The sequence below is a fragment of the Phoca vitulina genome, unplaced genomic scaffold (assembly GCF_004348235.1).
Source record: "Phoca vitulina isolate PV1807 unplaced genomic scaffold, GSC_HSeal_1.0 scaffold12, whole genome shotgun sequence".
NCBI classification, from domain to species: domain Eukaryota; kingdom Metazoa; phylum Chordata; class Mammalia; order Carnivora; family Phocidae; genus Phoca; species Phoca vitulina.
In genome coordinates this window covers 10113558-10140694 of record NW_022589715.1, presented here as the reverse complement: position 1 = coordinate 10140694, position 27137 = coordinate 10113558, and the positions used below count along the sequence as shown (strand labels likewise).

The 27137-nt window shown below is 40.7% G+C and overlaps 1 protein-coding gene across 1 annotated transcript in view; it reads right to left on the bottom strand.

Moving 5' to 3' along the window:
* Positions 1 to 27137, bottom strand: part of ACOXL (acyl-CoA oxidase like) — a 342867-nt gene that overhangs the window by 131841 nt on the left and 183889 nt on the right. Inside the window, exon 13 of the mRNA XM_032410454.1 lies at positions 20103 to 20192. Within this exon, the coding sequence (XP_032266345.1) occupies positions 20103 to 20192 (90 nt within the window). The remainder of the gene's footprint in view (positions 1 to 20102; positions 20193 to 27137) is intronic.

The window sequence follows — 27137 nt, the reverse complement described above, 5'->3', positions numbered from 1 at the left end:
AGAAAGAAAGAAAGAAAGAAAGAAAGAAAGAAAGAAAGAAAGAAAGAGACATTTAAATATAGCAAAGTATTAACACTTGGAAGTGGAGGATCTACCCAAGTGGAGAATATAATCCAAGTGTTATTGTACTAGTCTTCCTATTTTTCTCTTGAAATATCTACTTGAAATTTTTCTAAGTAAAAGTTGGAAATAATAAGAAAAACAAAATAAAAATATCTGAATATCCTTGGGAAAATACCCCCAGGGGCCTAAAATCTCTAAGGAATCAGCTTTCTTCTAGGAAACCAGATACTCACATGGTCTTTAAGCAAGTTAGACCACAGGTCATTTGCATTTTTGCATATTTGCTTTGCTTGCAGAGTAATGAACAATGTATGCAAAGCCTCTGACTGTAACCTTTAGGAAATCTGCCAGAGTGAATTAGGAAGGCACCCGTCCTGCTGTATCTCTAACGAAGCAAAGAAAGTTATAATGGGATTTCATGGGTGTGGGTCATAATTGGATTTGGTGGAGGATGTAATTAAATTTCACCAAGGGCCCACAACCTCTGCCCCAGGAAAATAATGAAAGGGTCAGAGGACCTTTCATCTTGCTTAAAGCGAAATATATAAAGCCTGCAGAAACTCTATAGTGCATGCCTACTCTTTCCCCATCTCCTCAATCATGGGACAGCAGCCCCACCACTTTCAAGATCACGAGTCTCACCTTGGGGCAGAGGGTTGAAAGCACTGTAGATAACACAAATACTATGAAACTCACTGACCAGTTTCTGCTGTCCTCTAGACTCCTACATTTTCTATCTCTACCTCAGGAAGTAGAATCAAAGCAAAATCCAGCCCAGAGAAAGGTAGCCTCCCCAGTATGGGCAGATTCCAATGCTCAAGTGGAAGGCCAGGTTGACTAGTGCAGGCAGCCAGAGCCATCTTTCCCATCATTGTGTGATGCCAGGTAGCCTGAAAGCTCTGGGTACAAAATAGGATGTGTCAACTGATAGGTTTCCTGTAGGGTGTGTCAACTGGTGGCAAGCAGGCTGGCTGACCCCCTCCCCAGCACAAAGCTAATGTGCTTAGAGGTCTTGGTCTCTTGCCCAAGAAGACCAACCCCTCCCTGGGCAGGCTATCAAGTGTCCTTTTCCAGAGCAGTTTCCAGGGTTGTGGCAGATGCTACTAGTGTAGTCAAGGGTTCTGATGTGGGAGCCCAGCCATCCTGCTGCTAGGGAGGGCTTTACAGAAACGCCTGGCTCTCTGCCCCAGTCCCTCTCCTGCTCTCAATCCCTGTGACTCAGCGTCTTTTCAGAGATACCCCAAAGTAACAACTCTCACCGCCAGACCTCTCCACTTGGGTTGACCCATCATTTCCATCCCATCTGCTTTCCATTCTCCAGAAAGAGGTCAAGTTCTTTGGTCCTCTGATGGCCCCTCTCCCACTGCAGGTGCCCCCACAGATCTGTTCCCTTGTATTCTTTCTTCCAGGTATTTCAATGGGATTTGAAGAGGGAGGAGCAGTAATGTGGGTGTTCATGTCATCACCCTCCTGAACCAGAAGTCCTTCCTTTGGTTTCCAGTCCTCCTATTTATGCTGTAGTGTCTAAATATTTTCTTCTTTCTTCCTAATTCTGGATGCTTTTGGATCACTTCCCCACCCACCACACCTTTAATCGTCCCTCTTCCTAGCAATGAAATCAGGAAGGGCATCTGCCTAATCTTAGGGCACCACTGCAGAAAAGAGTTAGCACAGCAGGCCAGAGACTGCTATTCTTGGAAAAGCCTGCTTGCAAGGATGGCCCTTGGCTGGCATCTGGGAACGTGGATTTGGGGAGATTTCCCACCATTTCCTGACTGATAAGTATGGCTCACTGTGCCTAAACTGTTTGTGTAAACAATATGGTTTATGCTGACCACCTGTTTTCCTTCTGAAAGTCTGGAATTTTGAGGTACGCTAAGTAGAGGGTATCTACATGACCAGCCCCCAATAAAAACCTTACATACTGAGTGTCCAATGAACTTCCCTGCTAAACAATATTTCACGTATACTGTCAATTATTGCTGGAAGAGTTAAGTATGTCCTGTGTAACTCCAGTGGGAGAGGAGTCTTAGAAACTCATGTCTGGTTTCCTTCAGACTTTGCCCCATGTGCCTTTTACCTTTGCTGATTTTGTGTTTTATCTTTTGCCACAATAAATCCTAACCATGAGTATGACTACATGCTGGGTCCTGTGAGTCCTCCTAGAGAACTGTCAAAACTGAGGGTCATCTGGGGACTCCTGACTACTTATAAAATAAGTGTTTCCGCCTGAGAATAAACTTCAATCATGGCTTGAGGTAGTATTTTTCTGGCACCTGTCTGAAAGATGTCTTTCTGGAAAATTGGCCAAAAAAGGTCATTACCATCTGGTTTTAAGGTCGTTGGTTATCTCCTTTCTAGCAGACTTAGCCATTCCTGGCTTCCTTCCTCAGCCTGGGCCTTGAAGTCCTTCCATGGGTTCTTACTGCAAGGATGCTCTGCCTCTTTGTGCTGGCACACATCCCCCTGAGCAGGCAGCTCAGCCTCCCTCTTGCCCAGCATCCCTGCCTTACTGCCCCACCACGGTCCACAGTCCCTCCCTCTCATTGCCCATGCTCCCATTTATATGCAAACAGCAAGTAGTCCCTATCTCTCCCTATGCTTCCATTTTCATTCATAGTTAGAAACTGTGACCATCCCCTAAGTAAATTAAACAATCCGTCCATGGTTCCAACAAGCTAGAGCTTGCAGTTAAAGCACTGAATCATAATTTCAGACTCAGATGATGCCGAACCACATGCTAAGGTTTAAAACATACTCCCAGAAGATAAAGTTGTTGAAAAACCTCACACACTTGGATCACCAGAGATAGAGAATGTGAATTAGTGCAATGTCTGATTACTGAATATTCTTTTTTTAAATAAAAGATTTATTTATTTGAGAGGGAAAGAGAGAGAGAGGGCAGGAGAAGGAAGGGCAGAGGAAGAAGGAGAGAGAATCTCAAGCAGACTCCACACCAAGGGTGGAGCCCAATGTGGGGCTCAGTCTCAGGACCCCGAGATCATGACCTGAGCTGAAACCAAGAGTCAGATGCTTAACCAACTGTGCCACCCAGGTGCCCCTCTGATTAATGAATATTCTTAAGGAGAGGTTTTTTAAAGCAACATTTAGGTAGGAGGGAGACAAAAGAGTAGGCAACTGTTGATCTAGCCCAAATTAAATGGCAATTCTTAAATAATTCCCCCTAAATTATTTACTTAACTATGGATCTCTCTAAAAGCTAAAATAATAAGGGGGCAGGAGAGAGCTTCCATTAAGTACCATCTAACATTTTAGTTTTCAGTGGACTAAACTTATAACTGAATAGCATTCCGAAAATGTCTGCATTACTCTTTAAGTTAGCCAATTTTTCATGATAAAAATTTTTTTCATTATAAAAATTCATTTCAATATGAAATCTTTTCAATCATCCAGAGCCTTTACAACATAAAGATAACTATCTCCAATATTTTGATATATTTCTTTTTTTAAATATTTCTTTTTAAACTTATCCATGCAAAGGTTTCTGGGTTGTTGTTTTTTTACTTTTTATCTTTATGTAATTGTAAGAATCCAGATGTAAGAAATGATTCAGAGAGACCCCATGTACCCTCTACCATAACATCTTCCCAAACACTGCACTGTTTACAGTTCAATATCACAACCAGGAAAAATGATGCTGGTACAATCCACAGAGCTCATGCAGTTTTTGCTAGTCTTACATGCAGGTGTGTGTGTGTGTGTGTGTGTGTGTGTGTGTGTGTGTGTGTGTGTGTGTAGTTTTTTGCAGTTTTATCACATGTGTACGTCTATGTGACCACCACCACAAGTAAGACATGGAACAGTTCCATCCCAAGGATCCCTCATGCTACCTTTGTATAATCACAGCCACTTCTCTCTTTTCCCGCCCTCACTCCTGGTGATGCTGACCTCATCTCCAGCACCACGATTTTGTCATTTCTAGAATGTTATATAAATGCAATCATACAGTATGGGACCTTTTAAGATTGGTTTCTCTCAGCATCCAAGTTGTTGAGAGTCTCAACAGGTATTTGTGTTTTACTACTGAGTATGGTATGGACATATCAGTCAGGCCATCCAGTCACCCAGGGAAGGACATTTGGGTTGTTTCCAGTTTGGGGTTGTGACAAATACACTGGCTCTGAACATCCATGTGCAGGTTTTTGTGTAAACAAACGTTTTCATTTCTCTGAGAGTAAATGTCCAAGAGTATAATTGCTGGGTTTTACGGTAAGCACGTGTTTAGTTTTTTAAAGAAACTGCATACTTTTTTCTAGAGTGGCTGTAACATTTTATATACCCACTAGTAATGTATGAGTGATCCAGTTTCTCTGCTTCCTTTGGCATAATAAAAAATATTATTACTATTTTTTAAATTTTAGAATTTTGGTAGGTTTGCAGTGGTATTTCAGTGTGGTTTAAATTTGCAGCTCGCTAACGGCTAAGGATGTTCATATCGTTTCATGTTCCCATTTGCCATTGGCATATCCTCTTCAGCGAAATGTCTGTTCATGTCTTCTGCCTATTTCATAATTGGATTGTTTTTTACTGTTGAGTTTTGAGGATTCTTTATATCTTCTGGACCCAAGGATTTTGTCAGATACGTGGTTTGCAATTATTTTCTCCCAGTCTTTAGCTTGTCTTTTCATCTCCCTCCAGAGTCTTTCACAAAGAAGAAGGTTTTAATTTTGATAAAGTCTAGTTTTCAATTTTTCCTTTTATGAATTGTGCTTTTGATGTCAAATCTAAGAATTTTTTCTGGTCTGAGCTCTCAAAGACTTTCTCTTAAAATTTTTTGTAAAAGTTCTTATTATTTTATGTTCTATATTTAAGTAGTTAATTTTGAGTTAGAACTTCTATAAGGTATGAAACTTAGGTCGGGGTTCATTTTTTGAAGACCCCCTCATGCTGTTTTCTATATTGGCTGTACCAATTTACAATCCCACCAACAGTGCACAAGGGTTCCCTTTTCTCCGTATCCTTGCTAATACTTTTTATCTTTTGGTTTTGTTTTGTTTTTATAAAAGCCATCCTAACAGGTGTGAGGTGATATCTCATTGTGGTTTTCATCTGCATTTCCCTGGTGATTAGTAACGTTAAGCACCTTTTCGTATACCTGTTGGCCATTTTTAGGCCTTCTTTAGAAAACTATCTATTCAGGTCTTTTGTTCATTTTTAAATTGGGTTTTCTTTTTTGCCACTGAGTTGTATAATTTCCTTATATATTTTGTATATTAACCCATTATCAGATAAATGCTTTGCAAATATTCCGTCCCATTCCATACATTGCCTTTTCATTTTGCTTATTGTTTCTTTTTGAGAAGAAGCCTTTTAGTTTGATGCAGTTCTACTTCTTTACTTTCAGTTTTGCTGCTTGTGTTTGCGTATCATATCCAAAAAAATTGTTGCCAAGACCAATGTCTAGGAAATTTTTCCCTATTTTCTTCTGGAAGTTTTACAGTTTCAGGTCTTATGTTTAAATATTTAATCCATTTCAAGGTAATTTCTGTGAGTGGCATAAGATAGGGGTCCAATTTCATTCTTTTGCATGTCAAAATCCAGTTTTTCCAGCACCACAGATAGAAGAGATTATCCTTTCCCCACTAAATATTCTTAACTCCTTTGCCAAATATTAGTTGACTGCACATGCACGGATTTATTTCTGGGCTCTTGATTCTGTCCCATTGGTCCATATGTCCTTCTTTATGCCAGTACCACCAGTACCACACTGTTTGGATTATTATAACTTTGTAATATAGTTTGAAACCAGAAAGTGTGATGCCTCCAGCTTTGTTCTTCCTCAGGATTTCTTTGGTTGTTCAGGGTCCTTTGTGGTTCCATACACATTTTAGGATTCTTTTTTCTCTCTGTGATAAATGCCATTGGAATTTTGATAGGAATTACATTGAATCTACAGATGGCTTTGGGTAGTATGAACATTTTAACAATATTAATTCTTCCAATCTATGAACATGGATTTTTTTTTTTCATTTGTTGTGCCTTCTTCAATTTCTTTCATCAAAATCATACAGTTATCAGTGTTCAGATCTTTCACCTCCTTGGTTATATTTATTTCTAGGTATTTTATTGTCTTTGGTGCTGTTATAAATGGGATTGCTTTCTTTATTTCCTTTTCAGATATCTTGTTGTTAGTATACAGAAATGCAACTGGATTTTGTATGTTGACTTTGTATCTTGTAACTTTACTAAGTTTATTTATTGGTTCTAGCAACTTTTGGTGGATTCTTTAGAATTTCTATATACAAGATCACGTCATCTGCAAACAGAAACAATGTTATTTCTTCCTATCCAATTTAGATGCCAAATTTCTCTGGCAAGGACTTCTAGCACTATGTAGAGTAAAAGTAGTGACAGTGGGCACCCTGTCTTGTTCCTGATCTTAGAGGAAAAGCTTTCAACCTTTCACTATTGGGTATGTTACTGGTTTCTAGTCTCATACAATTGTGGTTGGAAAAGATAAATGGTAGGATTTCGATCTTCTGAAATGTGCAAAGATTTTTTTTTGTGACCTGACACAATCTATCCTGGAGAATGTTCCATGTGCATATGAAAAGAATGTGCATTCTGCTATTATTGGATGGAACATTCTGTATATGTTTGTTACGTCCATTTGGTCTAAAGTATAGGTCAAGTCTAAAGTTTCCCTATTGCTTTTCTGTCCGGATGATCTATCCATTATTGAAAGTGAGATATTAAAGTCGCCTACAGTTACTGCACTGTCTATTTCTCCCTTCAGATCTATTAGTATTTGCTTAATATACTTAGGTACTCCAATGTTGGGTGCATTATATTTACAATTGTTATAACCTTTTAATGAATTGACCCATTTATCATTGTATAATGACCTTCTTTGTCTCTTGTTAGATTTTCTGACTTAAATTCTATTTTGTCTGATGGAAGTGTAGCTACCCCTGCTCCCTTTTGGTTTCCATTTGCATGGAGTATCTTTTCCATCCCTTCACTGTGAGCCTGTATGTGTCCTTAAAGTTGAAGTCAGTCTCTTACATACAGCATATAGTTGGGTATTGTTTTTTATTTATTTCATTCAGCCACTTTTTACCTTTTGACTGGAGAATTTAATCCATTTACATTTAAATAATTATTTACATGTAAGGACTTATTCACACCATTGTACTGTTTTCTGGCTGTTTTGTGGTTCCCTTGTTCCTTTTTTTCTCTCTTGCCATCTTCCTTTGTGATTTGATGATTTTCCATAGAGATACACTTTGATTCTCTTCTCCTTACCTTTTGTGTCTACTATCATTTTTTGTTTTGTAATTATCATGAGGCTTACACAGAATATTGTATAGATATAAGTCTATTTTGAGCTTATAACAACTTCCATCACATAGAAAAATCTTACCTTTTTACTCCTCCCTATTTTGTTTTTGATGTCATAATTTACACCTTTTTATATTGTATATCCCTTAACAAATTATTATAGTTATAGTAATTTTTAATAATTTGTCCTTTAACGTTTATACTAGGGTTGAATGTTAAACATATCACCATATTCCAGTATTAGAATATTCTGAATCTGGCTATATGCTTACTTTTACTATTGTGTTTTATGTTTTCATGTTACTAATTAGTGTCCTTTCATTTCAGCTTGAAGAACTCCTTTCATCACTTCTTGCAAAGCAGGTCTAGTGGTGATGAACTCCCTCAGCTTTTGTTGCTTGAGAAAGTCTATAACTCTCCATTTTTGGAGAACAACTTTTCCAGGTTAAATATTTTTGTTTAGCAGTTTTTTAGAAATTCTTTCCGCATTTGAATGTATCATCTCATTCTCTCCTGACCTGTGAAGTTTCTGCTGAGAAATCCACTGATAGCCTTATGGAGGTTCTCTTGTATTTGAGGAATTTTTTTCTCTTGCTGTTTTTAAAATTGTCTTTTATTTTAGACTGTTTTGTTATAATATACATTGAAGAAGATCTTTTTGAGTTGAAAAGAAAGCCTTGGAGGACTTATGAGCTTCATGAATTTGGATATCCAAATCTCTCCCCAGAGTCAGGACATTCTCAACCATTATTTCTTTAATAAAAACTTTCTAACCCTTTCTCCCTCTCTTCTCCTTCTGAGATTCCATATGCATAGATTGCTTTTCTTAATGGTATTCCATAGTTCATGAAGGCTTTCTTCACTCTTTTTCCTTCTTTTTTTCTTTGTTGTCCTCTGACTGGATAATACCAAATGACCTCTATTCTCCTTCACAAATTCATTTTCTGCTCGATCAGGTCTGTTATTGATGTTCTCTATTGCATCTTTCATTTCACTCATTGTACTCCCCAACTTCATAATTCCTATTTGATTCTTTTTTTAAGATTTTATTTATTTATTTGAGAGAGAGAGTAATAGCAAGAGAGAGAGCACGAACAGGGGGGAGAGGGAGAAGCAGGCTCCCCACTGAGCAGGGAGCCCAATGTGGGGCTCGATCCCAGGACCCTGGGATCATGACCTTAGCCGAAGGCAAACGCCCAACTGACTGAGTCACCCAGGCACCCTTATTTGATTCTTTTTAATGATTTCTATTTCTTTGTGAAAATTCTCATTTTTTTCATGTATTGCTTTCCTACTTTTATTGAATTATCTTTCTGTGTTTTCTTGTAGCTCACTGAGCTTCCTTAAAACAACTATTTTGAATTGTTTATTGGGAAAATTGCAGATCTCCATTTCTTTGGGGTCAGTTACTAGAAAATCATTGTTTCCCTTTGGTGGTGTCATGTTTCCTTCATTTCTCATGTTCCTTGAAGTCTTGCATTGCTGTCTTCACATTTGAAGAAGCAGTCGCCTCCTCTAGTCTTTACTGACTGGCTTTAGGAGAGAAATACCTTCCATCAGCCCTGTATGAATTCTGAGGCTTTCTCAGACCTTCAGTGGATACACATGTTCCACAATTCTTATTCCCTCTTAGGGAATAGTTCTTAAGATTGTATAACTTCTTTTGATCCTGCAAAACCAGGATTAGTGCTTGCAGCTTCTTGTTTACTTCCCCTAGGGTGGTACTGAATGCTCAAGTTTGTATGCTTTCCTCCAATCCCACAGAGGCGGGTTGGCTTTCTTTATGTGCTCACTAGCTATCTACAAAGGCTAGCTCTCGCTGGGAGTGTACACTGATAACTGGTCGTGGAGTAGTGACGTGTGTGACTGAGGCATGTAGAGTATTGTGGGCGTCTGTGGACCAACATGGAGGATCTGTAGGTGAGGTGTCCCCAGGGGCTAATAAGTGGGTTTCCTGAGGAGTCTGCAAAGCAGTTAGAAGGATCCATGTCCAATCACTGTCTTCTGAGAGCCCTGGCTGCTATTCTCCCAGCTGCTCCTTATACTTCACGTCATGCAACACACCTCAGAAATCTGAGTGAGAGGAGAAAGAAATGGGCCTCTTGGGCAGTGTCCCACACAGCTGGGGAAGCTGGGTGCTCACTCACATGCTCTCACTTTCCCCGGTGGGAGAAATCACATGCCAAAAGATCTCTCTTGTCACTGAGCTGTGCTGTCTTGAGGGAGGGCTGACATGTAAAGTGAAAACTACGTAAAGTGAAACTGTTCCTTTTACCCTCTTCAATGCATCCAATCTCATTATTTTTTGCTCCAACAGTGTGCTGGAACTTCACGGGACTCCTGGACCTACACAAAGGCACTGTCATCCTCGGGTGATTATCAGAATTGGAGTTCTTTGGGCATAAGATGGCAGAAAACTCCTATTTCACCATTTTGATGATGTCTTAGAAGAAGCTTGTCTGTGTCTACAGAAAACTTTGTTGTGATTTTGATGGAAATTTTATTAAATCTATAGAACAGTTTGGGCAGAATTGACATTTTCCTACAGAGTCATCCAATTGATGAATATAGTATGTCTCTCCATTTATCTAGGATTTTTTTGATTTCTTTCAAGCATTTTGTAATTTTCAGCATATAGATCCTATGCATGTCTATTGGATTTACACCTAAGTATGTCATTTTCTTTGGAACAATTGTAAATGATATTGTGTATTTAATTTCAGTTTTCACATTTGTTATTAGTATACAGAAATAAGATCAATTTTTGTGTATTGATCTTATATCCTGCTGTGTTACTGAGCTCAGTTCTAGGAGCTTTGGGTAGACTCCATGGATTTTTCTATGTAGATAATTACATAATGTGCAAACAAGGAAAGTTTTTATTTCTTCCCTTATAATATCTATGTCTTTTATTTCTTTTTCTTGCGTTATTGCACTGATATAACTTCCAGCTCTATGTTGAATAACAGTAGTGCCAGTGGACATCCTTGACTTGATCCTATTTCTAGGAGGAAAGCATTCCACATTTTACTAGTAAGCATGATGTTAGTTATATTTTTTGTAGGTACTTTTTACCAAGTTGAAGATTTTACATCAACATTTTGTCAAAAGCTTTAATTGTGTAAACCAATATGATCATATGATCTTTTTCTCCTGTAGTCTGATGATATGATGGGCTATATCAACTGATTTTTGAATGCTGAAGCAGTCTTGCATATCAGAAATAAATACCATTTGGAGGCGGAGCAAGATGGCGGAGGAGTAGGAGACCTGGATTTCGTCTCCTCTCAGGAATTCAGCTGGATAGGGATCAAACCATTCTGAACACCTACAAACTCAACAGGAGATCGAAGAAAAGAATAGCAACAACTCTCTGAACAGAAAAGCGACCACTTTCTGGAAGGTAGGACGTGCGGAGAAGTGAATCCGAGGCGATATTCGGGAGGATAGACGGCGGGGGAGGGGCCTCCATCGGCCGCTTCTGGCAAGTGATAGAGCAGCAGAGCACAAAATCGGAACTTTTAGAAGTCTGCTCCGCTGAGGGACGTCACTCTGGTGGCGAAGTGGGGGGTGGAACCCTCGCGGGACAGTGTGGTCTCAGGACCCTCGGGGTCACAGGAAGACCGGGGGTGCCTGAGTGCGGCAGAGCTCCCAGGTACCGGAGCAGGGAAGCCGGCTGCAGAGACGGAGCCCAGGCGCGGGCTCTCAGCTCGGGGTTGCTATAAACCGTGATCCGCGGCACAGTCGGGCCACTGCTCCTCCAGCAGGGACCCAACAAGCGGCAGATCCGGGGAGACTCACCTTCTTCCCCCGGGAGGAGAGGTGCGGGAGCGCACCGCGGGGATCTGCTGGGTTTGGAGACTCCACCCGGGGTCGGGTGCCAGATAGAAAGGCGCAGTCACAGGCCGGGTGAGCGCGGAGTGTGGCCGGAGGCCGGGGAGACGGGAGTGACTGACGGCTTTTCTCTGGGGGCTCACTGAGGAGCGGGACCCCGAGTTCTCGGCTCCGCCGGGGCGGAGACTGGGAGGCCGCCATTTTCACTCTCCGCCTCCAAAGCTGTACGGAAAGCTTGCAGGGAACAAAAGCTCCGGAGAGCAAACCCGAGCAGATAACTTAGCCCGGACCGGCAAGGGCGGGGCAATTTTGCCTCCGGCAAAGACATTTGGGAACCACGGCAACAGGCCCCTCCCCCAGAAGATCAGCGAGAACAGCCAGCCAAGACCAAGTTTACCGATCAATGAGAACGGCAGAACTCCAGCGCTAGGGGAATACTGCACATAGAATTCATGGCTTTTTTACCATGATTCTTTAGTCTTTCAAAGTTAATTATTATTTTTTTTTAACTGTCTTTTTTTCTTTTTTTCTTTTTTCTTTTTTTTTGAATTTTTCTTTTTCCCTTTTTCAACCAACATCTTATCAATCCCTTTTTAAAAAAAAAAAACATTTTTATTTTTCATTTTTAAAGTCATATTCTATCCCTTCATAGTAGTTACCCGTATTTTTGGCATATATATATAAGTTGTTCTCTCTTTAAAATCTTGAGATAGTTTCTTCTAACAGATCAAAATATACTCTAAATCTCTAGTGTATGGTTTTTTTTTCTACTCCCCTGCCTGATCACATTCTCTCCCTTTTTTCTTTTTTTTTTTTTAATCCTCTTCTTTCTTTTTTCAAACAACTTATCAAATCCTTTTTTAAAAAATTTTTTATAATTTCCATCTTCACAGTCATATTCCATCCCTTCATCATATCAACCCTTATTTTTGTACATATATAAGTTTTTCTTTCTTTAAAATTTTGGGAGGGACTTTCTTTTAACAGACCAAAATACACCCAAAATCTAGTGTGTGCCACTGATCTATAATCCAGCCTGATCATATTTGATCACATTCTGTTTTTGTTTTGTTTTGTTTTGTTCTGCTTTTGTTTGTTTTTATCTTTATCTTTTTCTTTTTTCTTTTTTTCTTTCCTTTTCTTTTTTCTCTCTTTCCCTTTCTTTTCCCACTGCTTCAGGTCTTTTCTGATTTGTTTAGAGTATATTTTCTGGGGACGTTGTTACCCTGCTAGCATTTTGTTCTCTCATTAATCTATTCTCCTCTGCACAAAATGACAAGACGGAAAAAATCACCTCAACAAAAAGAACAAGAGGTAGTACCGACTGCCAGGGACCTACTCAATACGGACATTAGTACGATGTCAGATCTAGAGTTCAGAATCATCACTTTAAAGATACTAGCTGGGCTTGAAAAAAACATGGAAGTTATTAGAGAAACCCTTTCTGGAGAAGTAAAAGAACTAAAATCGAACCAAGTAGAAATCAAAAAGGCTATCAATGAGGTGCAATCAAATATGGGGGCGCTAACTGCTAGGATAAATGAGGCAGAAGAAAGAATCAGTGAGATAGAAGACCAAATGATGGAAAATAAAGAAGCTGAGAAAAAGAGAGATAAACAACTACTGGATCACGAGGGCAGAATTCGAGAGATAAACGATACCATAAGACGAAACAACATTAGAATAATTGGGATCCCAGAAGAAGAAGAAAGAGAGAGAGGGGCAGAAGGTATAATGGAGCAAATTATAGCAGAGAACTTCCCTAATTTGGGGAAGGAAACAGGCATCAAAATCCAGGAAGCACAGAGAACCCCTCTCAAAATCAATAAAAATAGGTCAACACCCCGACATCTAATAGTAAAACTTACGAGTCTCAGAGACAAAGAGAAAATCCTGAAAGCAGCTCGGGAGAAGAGAGATGTAACCTACAATGGTAGAAACATTAGATTGGCAACAGACTTATCCACAGAGACCTGGCAGGCCAGAAAGGACTGGCAGGACATATTCAGAGCACTAAATGAGAAAAATATGCAGCCAAGAATACTATATCCAGCTAGGCTGTCATTGAAAATTGAAGGAGAGATAAAAAGCTTCCAGGACAAACAAAAACTAAAGGAATTTGCAAACACGAAACCAGCCCTACAACAAATATTGAAAGGGGTCCTCTAAGCAAAGAGAGAGCCTAAAAGCAACAGAGACCAGAAAGGAACACAAACAATATACAGTAACAGTCACTTTACAGGCAATACAATGGCACTGAATTCCTATCTTTCAGTAGTTACCCTGAATGTAAATGGGCTAAATGCCCCAATCAAAAGACACAGGCTATCAGATTGGATTAAAAAACAAGACCCATCGATATGCTGTCTGCAAGAGACTCATTTTAGACCCAAAGACACCCCCAGATTGAAAGTGAGGGGGTGGAAAACCATTTACCATGCTAATGGACACCAAAAGAAAGCTGGGGTGGCAATCCTTATATCAGACAAATTAGATTTTAAACCAAAGACTGTAATAAGAGATGAGGAAGGACACTATATCATACTTAAAGGGTCTATCCAACAAGAAGATCTAACAATTGTAAATATCTATGCCCCTAACATGGGAGCAGCCAATTATATAAGGCAATTAATAACAAAAGCAAAGAAACACATTGACAACAATACAATAATAGTGGGGGACTTTAACACCCCCCTCACTGAAATGGACAGATCGTCTAAGCAAAAGATCAACAAGGAAATAAAGGCTTTAAATGACACACTGGACCAAATGGACTTCGCAGACATATTCAGAACATTCCATCCCAAAGCAACGGAATACACATTCTTCTCTAGTGCCCATGGAACATTCTCCAGAATAGATCACATCCTAGGTCATAAATCAGGTCTCAACCGGTACCAGAAGATTGGGATCATTCCCTGCCTATTTTCAGACCACAATGCTTTGAAACTAGAACTCAATCACAAGAGGAAAGTCGGAAAGAACTCAAATACATGGAGGCTAAAGAGCATCCTACTGAAGAATGAATGGGTCAACCAGGAAATTAAAGAAGAATTAAAAAAATTCATGGAAACCAATGAAAATGAAAACACAACTATTCAAAATCTTTGGGATACAGCAAAGGCAGTCCTAAGAGGAAAGTATATAGCAATACAAGCCTTTCTCAAGAAACAAGAAAGGTCTCAAGTACACAACCTAACCCTACACCTAAAGGAGCTGGAGAAAGAACAGCAAATCAAGCCTAAACCCAGCAGGAGAAGAGAAATAATAAAGATCAGAGCAGAAATCAATGAAATAGAAACCAAAAGAACAGTAGAACAGATCAACGAAACTAGGAGCTGGTTCTTTGAAAGAATTAACAAGATTGATAAGCCCCTGGCCAGACTTATCAAAAAGAAAAGAGAAATGACCCAAATCAACAAAATCATGAATGAAAGAGGAGAAATCACAACCAACACCAAAGAAATACAAACAATTATAAGAACATATTATGAGCAACTCTATGCCAGCAAATTAGATAACCTGGAAGTAATGGATGCATTCCTAGAGATGTATCAACTACCAAAACTGAACCAGGAAGAAATAGAACACCTGAACAGACCTATAACCACTAAGGAAATAGAAGCAGTCATCAAAAATCTCCCAAAACACAAAAGCCCAGGGCCAGATGGCTTCCCAGGGGAATTCTACCAAACATTTCAAGAAGAATTAATACCTATCCTTCTGAAACTGTTCCAAAAAATAGAAATGGAAGGAAAGCTTCCAAACTCATTTTATGAGGCCAGCATTACCTTGATCCCAAAACCAGACAAAGACCCCATCAAAAAGGAGAATTACAGACCAATATCCCTGATGAACATGGATGCAAAAATTCTCACCAAAATACTAGCCAATAGGATCCAACAGTACATTAAAAGGATTATTCACCACGACCAAGTGGGATTTATCCCTGGGCTGCAAGGTTGGTTCAACATCCGCAAATCAATCAACGTGATACAATACATTAACAAAAGAAAGAACAAGAATCATATGATCCTCTCAATAGATGCAGAAAAAGCATTTGACAAAGTACAGCATCCTTTCTTGATCAAAACTCTTCAGAGTATAGGGATAGAGGGTACATACCTCAATATCATAAAAGCCATCTATGAAAAACCTACAGCGAATATCATTCTCAATGGGGAAAAACTGAGAGCTTTCCCCCTAAGGTCAGGAACGCGGCAGGGATGTCCACTATCACCACTGCTATTCAACATAGTATTGGAAGTCCTAGCCACAGCAATCAGACAACAAAAAGAAATCAAAGGCATCCAAATCGGCAAAGAAGAAGTCAAACTCTCACTCTTTGCAGATTATATGATACTTTATGTGGAAAATCCCAAAGACTCCACCCCAAAATTGCTAGAACTCATACAGGAATTCAGTAAAGTGGCAGGATATAAAATCAATGCACAGAAGTCAGTGGCATTCCTATACACCAACAACAAGTCAGAAGAAAGAGAAATTAAGGAGTCGATCCCATTTACAATTGCACCCAAAACCATAAGATACCTAGGAATAAATCTAACCAAAGAGGCAAAGGATCTGTACTCAGAAAACTATAAAATACTCATGAAAGAAATTGAGGAAGACACAAAGAAATGGAAAAACGTTCCATGCTCATGGATTGGAAGAACAAATATTGTGAAGATGTCAATCCTACCTAGAGCAATCTACACATTCAATGCAATCCCCATCAAAATACCATCCACTTTCTTCAAAGAAATGGAACAAATAATCCTAAAATTTGTATGGAACCAGAAAAGACCCCGCATAGCCAGAGGAATGTTGAAAAAGAAAAGCAAAGCTGGCGGCATCACAATTCCAGACTTCCAGCTCTACTACAAAGCTGTCATCATCAAGACAGTATGGTACTGGCACAAAAACAGACACATAGATCAATGGAACAGAATAGAGAGCCCAGAAATGGACCCTCAACTCTATGGTCAACTAATCTTCGACAAAGCAGGAAAGAATGTCCAATGGAAAAAAGACAGTCTCTTCAACAAATGGTGTTGGGAAAATTGGACAGCCACATGCAGAAGAATGAAACTGGACCATTTCCTTACACCACACACAAAAATAGACTCCAAATGGTTGAAAGACCTCAATGTGAGACAGGAGTCCATCAAAATCCTAAAGGAGAACACAGGCAGCAACCTCTTCGACCTCAGCCGCAGCAACTTCTTCCTAGAAACATCGCCAAAGGCAAGGGAAGCAAGGGCAAAAATGAACTATTGGGACTTCATCAAGATAAAAAGCTTTTGCAAAGCAAAGGAAACAGTCAACAAAACCAAAAGACAACTGACAGAATGGGAGAAGATATTTGCAAATGACATATCAGATAAAGGGCTAGTATCCAAAATCTATAAAGAACTCATCAAACTCAACACCAAAAGAACAAAGAATCCAATCAAGAAATGGGCAGAAGACATGAACAGACATTTCTCCAAAGAAGACATCCAAATGGCCAACAGACACATGAAAAAGTGTTCAATATCGCTCGGCATCAGGGAAATCCAAATCAAAACCTCAATGAGATACCACCTCACACCAGTCAGAATGGCTAAAATTAACAAGTCAGGAAATGACAGATGTTGGCGGGGATGCGGAGAAAGGGGAACCCTCCTACACTGTTGGTGGGAATGCAAGCCGGTGCAGCCACTCTGGAAAACAGTATGGAGGTTCCTCAAAAAGTTGAAAATAGAGCTACCATACGATCCAGCAATTGCACTACTGGGTATTTACCCCAAAGATACAAAAGTAGGGACCCGAAAGGCTACGTGCACCCCGATGTTTATAGCAGCAATGTCCACAATAGCCAAACTGTGGAAAGAGCCAAGATGTCCATCAACAGATGAATGGATAAAGAAGATGTGGTATATATATACAATGGAATATTATGCAGCCATCAAAAGGAATAAGATCTTGCCATTTGCAACGACGTGGATGGAACTGGAGGGTATTATGCTGAGCGAAATAAGTCAAACAGAGAAAGACATGTATCATATGACCTCACTGATATGAGGAATTCTTAATCTCAGGAAACAAACTGAGGGTTGCTGGAGTGGGGGGTGGGGTGGGAGGGCTGGGGTGACTGGGTGATGGACACTGGGGAGGGTATGTGTTCTGGTAAGCGCTGTGAATAGTGCAAGACTGTTGAATCTCAGATCTGTACCTCTGAAACAAATAATGCAATATATGTTAAGAAAGAAAAAAAGAAGAAGACAAATGTAGCAGGAGGGGAAGAATGAAGGGGGGGAAATCGGAGGGGGAGAAGAACCATGAGAGACAATGGACTCTGAAAAACAAACTGAGGGTTCTAGAGGGGAGGGGGTTGGGAGGATGGGTTAGCCTGGTGATGGGTATTGAGGAGGGCACGTTCTGCATGGAGCACTGGGTGTTATGCACAAACAATGAATCATGGAACACTATATCTAAAACTAATGATGTAATGTATGGGGATTAACATAACAATAAAAAAAATTAAAAAAAAAAAAGAAATAAATACCATTTGGCTATGGTGTATAATTCATTTTATACACTGTCAGATTCAATTTGTTAGTATGTTGTTGAAGATTCTTATGTCTAAATTTACGAGAGTTATTGGTATGTAGTTTTCCCTTTTTTGTAGTGTCTACTTTTGGTATCAGAGTAATACAAACTATATAAAATGAATTAGGGTCATCTGGGTGGCTCAGCTGGTTAAACATTCAACTCTTGATTTCAGCTCAAGTCATGATCTCAGGGTCATGAGATCAAGTCCCACATCGGGCTCCATGCTGGGCATGGAGCCTGCTTAAGATTCTCTCTCTCCCTCTGTCCCTCCACCCACTCATGCACTCTCTCTCTCTCTCTAAAAAAAAATTAAAATTAAAATAAAAAAATGAGTTGGGAAGGGTTCCCTTCTCTCCTATTTTCTGGAAGAGATTACATAAAGTTCTTCCTTAAGTGTCTGATAGAATTCTCCAATGAAACCTTGGCCTGGAGATTTCTTTGGGGGAAGCATTTTATTATTATTAAAAATTCAATTTCTGTGAGATGATAGGACTATTCAGGTTGACTATTCAAGTTGGTTAGATTTGAGTGTTTGTGGTTTTGAGGAATTGGTCAATTTGACTAAGTCATCAAATTTATTAATGTAAAGTTATTTTCTAGTGTTCCTTCATTGTTCCTACAAGATAACTAGTGATATACCCATTTTCATTCCTAATATTGGTTATTTGAGTCTTCTTGGTTTTTTTATCATACCTCCTGGATTAGTCTAGTTGATGACCCCCATTCCAGTTGTGGAGGTAGGCGCTCAACTCACCACTGGATCCTGCTGACACTGGGGTGAAAGGATTTAAGCATACTGGTGATTTGTTGCACCTTATATCACTTCAAAGGGTCTTGTTGCTGCTGAGGACAGGTGTAGACTTAGCTTACCAATGGGCCCTGCTGACATTACCCTGATGTAAAAATCTAAGCTCCACTTGCTGCCACTAGGCAGGGGATAGAAGATTAGTTCCCTGCTTGGCCCCACCAATAGCACCAGGTTGAGTAATGGGAATGTTACCACCTGCTACCTGCTTCTGACTACTTCCATGGATCAGAAGTCAGGTGAAAGATCAGTTCCTGCCAGGTCCTGCTGAAACTGGTATGTGTGTGTGTGCGTGCGTGTGTGTGTGTGTGTGTGTTCAGTTTTTCCATTTTGTTTGACTGATGTAGAGAGAGAGAGTATTGCTAGAAAGGTTTTTTTGTTATTAGGCCACCACTTTCCCTGTGTTTTGGCTAGGGAGAACAGGCTTTTCTTGGAGTTTGTCTGTACCTATTAGAGATTCAGGGCATACATATATGCCCTTATCCAGGGTTTATAGAAGGCAATAAGGAAACCCAGACAACTTACTGCCTTTTCCTTCCTCCAGTTCCAAGGTCCCTAGGCAGCCTGCCTTCTTCTTTCTCCCTTTCAGAGTCTTCCTATGCTCGTTTGTTGTGTTATGTCCAGAGTGTTCAGTTATTAAGAGGGAGGACCTGGGAGGAATAGGGTCATTCCATCTTAGCAGAACCACAAGTCCCTGTTTTTCTTTTGTAAAAACACCAAATTGTGACCCCATTGTATATATAATTTTATATCATTTTTACTTACCATATCATAAGTTTTTAATTTCTGTAATAAACTCTTTGTAAGTACAATTTAAAAAGCTATATAATTGCCCACTGAGTGGCCAGAACATGATTTACATAATCATTTTCCTATTGTTGAAAATTTAGATTCCAACATTATTGCTATAATAAATAATGTACTAATGAAAACGTTTGTGCCCTAAAGTTTTTCCATATTTAGGATTATTACCTTAGATAGTCCCAGAAGTGGAATCACACACAGCCTAATAGCAACATGGAAGAGTGCCTCTTTTGTTCTCACCAACACTGGGACTTCAATATGCTCTTAAACATGAGCCAATTTGATGGAGAAAACAGTAGTGTAGTATGCCCTCATGTGCATGTCTCTGATCACCAGGGAGGTTGATCAATTGCCCTCCTTTTATAACCTGCCTTTTCATGTCTTTTGCCTGTTCATCTTCTGGGTCCTCAAGTATTCTTTTGGAATAGCCAGTAGAAGAATCTGACTAAATAGGTACAAGAAGAAGTTTTCTTCAACCAAAGAAGATATGGGTCAATGTCAAAGATCAGCTAGGAGAGAAAGAATTTAATCCCCTGTTCCACTACTGCAAAAATCAAGTGCTTAACAGGAAAACACCTGCCAATTAAATGAAGACATCAGATGAAGATAAAACATATGAAACACTTCAGATTTCTGGATAACTCTTGATCTTGAAAAGTATGCCATTTAAGAAGAATAAACATTTCCTGAATTTTACCTGCAGCATAACAACATTGTCACCTTCAAAAGTCACAAACACATCTGTGTCGCATTTTAGGCCTGAGATTCGGTTTTCCATCATGTAACCCTATTGCAGAAAAAAGAAAAGAAACATATTTCAAATTTGCAATTCTACCATTATAAAGGACTAACATTTTCTTTGAAATTAAACAAAAATACAGAAAATGGAAAAGAATAAAATAACTATAGTTTTCCTGCCCACATAACCATTCTAAGAATTTTGAACCATCACACTTGCTTTTGATCCATAAATATTATTGTGGATTTGCCTTCATTATTAGTAAAAACATTTGAAAACAGTCATGTCACGTTTTTCCAAAATATTTAACAAATTGTGCTGATTTTTTTTCTCTCTTCCAAATCTTATGAATTCTAATAAATGTCAAGAAATTAGTGATTACGCCCTAAAATATGCAGGAGAATGATGCCTTTCAAAATTAGCAAATATACCTGGTTCTTGGGACACAACATAAAACCCTAAATTGCCACTCTGCATGTTAATATCATTATATACTTTGCATCATAAATCCACACTCCAATTTCCAGCTAGTTTTTTTCTTTTTCTTTTTTTTTTACTTCCTGAAATCCTTATTTAAATGGCAGTAGCCTGCTGCTCATTTTCAAAGTGTTGACAGTATTTCCGCACACAAACTGGGAGAAGCAGCTGCTCAAGAGAAAGTCGATCAGCCCCAGGCAAAATGTGGAGCGCAAAGTTTGCCTTTGTTTGGCCTCGGGCCCTTCCCCTTCTGAAGGCCCCAGCGCTGTATTTCTTCCAGTTCGTTGCTCTCCCCATTAAATCCCCAGAATCTTTCCCACTCTCCAAATCTGCTTCCACAAATCAATCCTGCCTAAGTAAGTTATATGAGAGGTGACTGTCATGCTACTTCTCCCAGGAGTATTTGCAGTTAGCACTGCAGCTCTGAAGAGGGAATGACAAGATTTAGCACCCCCCCCACTCAAATTTTCAAGCCACACGGAGCCTCACAGAAGGGTGCTCCCATGTGCAGCCAGGCACTGCAATTCCAAGGTACCTTAATGCCTTAGGGGACTGCCTTTATTTCTGAAAATGGCCACTTGAGTCAGAGAAGCCAGCACTTCTGGGGACCTGAGCATCAGTGCTTCCTGGCCCAAGAGCCTTCCTCTGATGCCCCTACCTTCCCTCCCCGCTACCCAGATCAGCATGGTGGCAGTCTGGGCAGCCAAACTGCGCAGTGTTCTTATCTTCAGGAATGCTTAATTACTTTCGTAAATGTAAACAGGTTGTATGTATGGAAAAATAAATCAGTAACATTTCCAACCTCCCCCAACCCTGCCCCATAACCACAGGGTTAAACCCGCCCCACAGGCAGACCACGTGAAATTAGGTTCTGACTGAATGTGACCAGGCCCTAGAGCGTTTCCCCACCGCAAGGCCATAGCTGACTCATTTTCATCATCGTTGTGCTACCATTGATCGAGTACCCACCACAAGCCAGATTCTGGACTGGGTGCTTTACCCAAACCTCACTTGTTAATCCACGTAATCCTCTTCATTCTTACAACTGCCATGTGAGGTAGGCATCACCCCATCTTACAGATGAGGAAAGGGAGGCTTGAGAGCTATGTTGGAATGTTCTTGAATCATCAAGTTCTGGTGTGGAAAAGATTAACACTCCAGACACCACCTCGGTGTTGAGAGGAAGCATTCATACTCAAGGGGCATAGCTGCTAAGTGCTCAAAATAAGGATTTTGAAGAAACAAAATACTTTTTCTTTCAACGTTTTGCTCTGGTCTCCCCCAGTAGGGGTAGGAGTGTCAGGTTCTTTGTTGTTCTCTGAGGCTTCTGAATTTGTTCACACTCTGCCCCGGGGGCGGGGGGGGGGAAAACCAGGCTGCCAGGGCTTTAAAATGACCTGAGAGATAATCTACTCAAAACACAGCAAAATCAGCAAATGAATAACAACAGTCTCTCAAAAATGGGCAAGAAAGTTCTGTGAACATACAGATGCTCTATCTTATGTTAGCTCTTCCAATGCAATGTAATTTATTTCTCTTCTAGATGGTGAAACTCAACTTTGAACCCTTCTTCATGTTTGAAAATTGAGTAAAACCACATAATTGCCTTCCCGATGACTCCAGACTCTCCAGGGCCCAGACCCAGCTGAGGTACAAGGCTCACAGCCCTTGCAGAGCTGGCAGACAGCTGAAAACGAAACGGCCAAGAGAAAACCCAAAGCCAACCACGAGCAAGACACGGCTGTGACCAGCCCGTTGCTTCCAGTCTCCTGAAACTACCAAGGGCATAGTTACGATCTAATTTCCTTAGAATAGGCCAGAGAGGCCCATCCTCATAAAAATCTAAAATTTTGAAATATCTGGGGTGACCCGTTGAGAAACTAACAAGGTTCAACAAGCCCTAGGTATCTGTGTTGTGTGTGAATGTGCACACAAGTTTAGAGAAAGACACAACATAGAGAGTTACTGAATGCAAACCTGCAGCCATCTTCTTGAGGGACTTAAATTCTAGATTCAGATCCCTGAATTCTTTGGTGGACAAATGATTATAAACACTGTGTGTGTGTGTGTGTGTGTGTGTGTGTGTGTGAGAGAGAGAGAGAGAGAGAGAGAGAGATTTTCTAATTAAAATTGAACTTGGATTTTTTAATTAATTACTAAAAGCAATACATAAGCAAAGCATTATTTTTAAAAATGAGAACACTGAGAAAAACCAACAGAAAAAAAAAATAAAGTCATCTGTAATTTCATGATGTGGGAGATAAATGGGTGCCTGGGAAAGAGAGACGCCAAGAAAAAGGCTTGGAATAGGAGCTGAGATTGGGAGGACAGAGGTAAGTGTTGGGAGGAGGAAAGTGGGGAGGGACTGGGAAACCAGAAGGGCAGATCTGGGGAAAGGGAGCCATGGAGTGTTCCAGAGGAAGGAGGAACATGACTGAACATGTTGCAGTTAGAGAAGACTGAGGAGTGAGTCGGGTGTGAGGAAAGCCAGGACCAGGTGAGCAAGACAGGAAAGTAAGAGTGCTGGATTTGGGGAAGGAGGAAATATGTTAACCTCATAGGCACCCACAGCACCCGTGGGTGGCAAGCTGAGGGGCAGTCCTGAGCTCTGCAGCCTGAGACACTTTCCACATCAGGTCACAACCCAGCACTTGTTACCTTCCCAAGGCTTTATAAACCAGCACTACAGGATGTGCCGAGAAAAGAGACAGTCATGGTCATTACTGAGGACCAATTCTATGTTATGTGTTACATCCGATATTTCATTTCCACCCTTCACAACAACATCTCAGCACCCCTGTTTGGGGATGAGAAAGTTGAGGGTCACTGAGGTTTTCTCTGCTCCTTGCCCACTCGCCTGGGGTTTTGCAATGCTCTTCCCCCTGTCTGGAGCAATGCCCCCTCTCATTTCTGTCTCTGGTCCGAAGTTCCCACTGCAGGGAGGCCATCCCTGGTCCTTATGTCTAAAATAGCTGCCCCACCCGCCACCCTATCTCCCCATCTCTTTACCTCAGTTTATTTTTTTATAGCATTTCCAGGTGTCTTTCTAAGCAGAGGACACTGGTGCGCAGACACACAAAGAAGGAAGACCACGTAAAGACACAGGGAGGAGAAGACGATCATCTACAAACCAAACAGAGAAGCCTCAGAAGAAACCGACCCTGCCAACACCTGATGTTGGACTTTTGGCCTCCAGAACTGTGAGAAAATAAATTTCTGGTTTTTAAGGCACTCAGTCGGAGGTACTTTGTTATGGCAGTCTGAGCGGACTAATACAGGGCGCGGGTGCGCGGGCGCACACATACACGGAGATAAATCAATGTGAACTGCTTCTCTAACATGAGTAAATCCTCTGGGGTCTAGGGAAATCCTTCTCTAAGCCATTATTACAAAGCGCTCAACAGCACCTTGGGAAATGAAATGGTAGTTCCGTTAAGTTTTCTTTTTTCCACATTGGACTCCTAAGGATGGACATTTGCTTATACATTTTTCGTTGGGGTAGGGGAGCAGATGAGAAAAAAGAGGGATGTGAGGGAAGAAGCAGGTTTCATCCCCCCAAAAGTGAATAATATTTTCCATTAGCTTATTTCACTCTTAATTAAAAAAAGAAACGTAGAATAGACAGAGGGAACTCTAAACTCCACGCTCCCAAAGCCAACAGAATCCTCAGGGGGTGATGCAGCCCAGAGTCAGGTCTCCATGAAGAAAGAGCACACTGGGTAGATGTGTTACTCTATCTCTGCCTTCTGGGTTACATCGAGTCTCTTAGCAAGTAATTGTGAATGTCATTAAGGTTGTGTCCCATTTCAGTAAGAGCCCCATGAAACATATTTTATGATTCAAGCTTTGAACACTGAAAGTTTAATATTTTCCTGCTGTTTTTAACATCTCTGAATTTTTTTTTACTGTATGATTACATTTAATAAATGGATCAGAACAAATTAGAAACAGGCTTTCTTCCCTCCTTTTAAGCAAATTGAGGGTAAATTTTGTTAATTTGAAGAAGAAGAAACAGACAAAATCAATCTTATCTTAAATTTGTCAGGGGAGGGTCAATCGGAAATACAGACACTGACCCACCAAACAGGAGGGACTGTGTCTTAGAATCGTGTTAATTTATACCTATGTATCTCCACCACCCCAAATGGGGCAGAGCCTGACGTGTGTGAGATTCACTGCACCCTTTCCTGAGACAGCCATGGTCTGAGTGGAGTCTTCTGACAGCCAGAGTTCAAGGCCCAGCAGATGATGGATGTTCCTATGGAAGTGATGACAAGTTGTCCTGCCCTGCCCTGTTTGTTCTGAGGTGACCCTGCATTGTCAGGGCTTATGAACTGGGGAGAGTGGGTGGGAGGAAATTCATTTGTGGGTCCTGTCACCAAATGTATAGTGAGAATCTCATGCCACAGGCGCTATACTATGCACAGCAACCACAGACACAGTCCTGTCCTCAGGAGAGAGATAGGTGTTGGTCAGGTAAACAAATAAAATAGGTGATTAAAAAAATCTGTGGTAAGTGCCAGAAAGGAGAAGATCTGGGTTCCATGGGAAAAAAATAAAAGAAAGACCTCTTCTAACCTAGATGCCAAAGAATGTTTTCAGAGGGCTTGTTTAACTTGGAACCTTAAAGAAGAGAAGTCAGCCAAGCCAGCAATGGGAGAAAGCTTGCTCCCAGTGAGAGAATAGCATGTGCAAACACCCTGAGGCCATGAAGGAGCACAGAATGTTCGGGGAGTGGGAAGAAGGCTGAGCTGGATGGAAGTGGTAAGTTGGGGGAGAGTGGCCCAAAGATAAGATGGAAGAGGTAGACAGGGTTCCAGTGACTCAGGAGCCATTTGGGGATTCATTTTAGGTTAGTTTAGGTACAAACTCATAAAATAACTTTGAGCTTTGGAGTAAGATGTGATTTTAAAAGATGACTACAGTGTTGTGTGAGCACAGCCCAGAGCAGGCGAGAGAGAAGTTGGACAAGTTGGTGGCGGAGGCATGGCAGCATGGAGGTGGAGGGAGAAGGGCTCAGAGGGTTGAGTATGTGCATGAGAAGGAGGAAGCCTGGGCCACATGAATGTTATGTGTGTGGTGTGGTGTCTACTGAGTTGGAGAATCCTGGAGCAGGAGGATGTTTGAGGGAAAGATCAAACATTCATATCTGTCAGTGTCAGGTGTGAGAGAGTCTGTGAGCTATCCAAGAAGACTGGTCAAAATGAAAGTTAGATATGAGACTCTGGACATGTGAAAAGATGTCTGGGATGAAGATGTAAATTAGAAAGCCCTCACCATACAGGTAGTATTTAAAACCTCAGGAAAAGACAGAATCATCAAGAGGTGAATACACAGAGAAGAGAGGACTTAGGCTCACATTCTGGAAAATGCCAACGTTCAGAGGCACATAGAGGCATATGGGCAGAGGAGACTAAGAAGACAAAGAAGCAGGAAGAAAGCAGGAGAGCATGGTGTCCTGAAAGCTGAGAGAGAGTGTGTCCAGGAGGGAGAGATCTGCTGTGAAAAATGCTGCTGAGTGCTCAGGCAGGTGAGGAATGAGGAGTCCTTTGGACGAGCCACAGGGAATCAACAGCAACTGGACTAAAACTGTTTAGGTAGCATGGAGCGGGGGGAAGCCAGATTTGTCTCTGGCAATATGGCAGACTAGAGATTCTTTTTAAAAACTCTCCAGTAGAGGGGCACCTGGGTGGCTAAATCAGTTAAAAGTCTGACTCTTAGTTTTGGCTCAGGTCATGATCTCAGGGTCTTGAGATTGAGCCCCATGTGGGGCTCTGTGCTTAGCACAGAGTCTGCTTGTCCCTCTCCCTCTGCCCCTCCCCATGTTCGCTCTTTCTCTCTCTCTCTTTCTCTTAAATAAATAAATAAATAAATAAAATCTTCTAAAAAAAACCTCTCCAGTAGAAATCAAAAAGATATGTTCATAAAATATTTTTTTTTAATCATTTTGAATACATAGTTAAGCTAATAAAGAGAAATACCCACAGGCTGAACACAATGAGAGAGCACGGACTCCAAAAGAGGGTAGCAGGTGTTGAAGCCAGATAAGAGGTTATATAAAGACGCCTAACAAACATGGTATCCTAGAAAACAACGCCTACCAGGGGTCAAGTAAGAAAACACCACCCCTCACCCAAGAACATAACGAGGAAGTTGGCTAGTCTCAGCTCTGGCTGTGGGTGGAGCGGGGAAACACCTTTCCTTAGAGTTTTCAACTATGCCTGTATTTAGGTGGCTCTGAGGCCAGAATCCATACTTCTTATGAGGCTCTCAGAGCCCCAAACAGAGAAGCCAGTATAAAGTGGGTTGTTTAAAGCTGGGATCTTCAGGCAGCTGGCAGAGGTAAATGCAGATCCTTGCTGGCATGGAAAAACTACCAAGATAAAGTTCCAAATATCATGGGCTCAATTTAAAAAAAATCACAAGGAAAAATAAAGAGCAATCAGAAGAGATCGACAACAACAGAATCAGACCTGCAAAGGTAGCACATACTCATATTACCCTAAAATACCTACA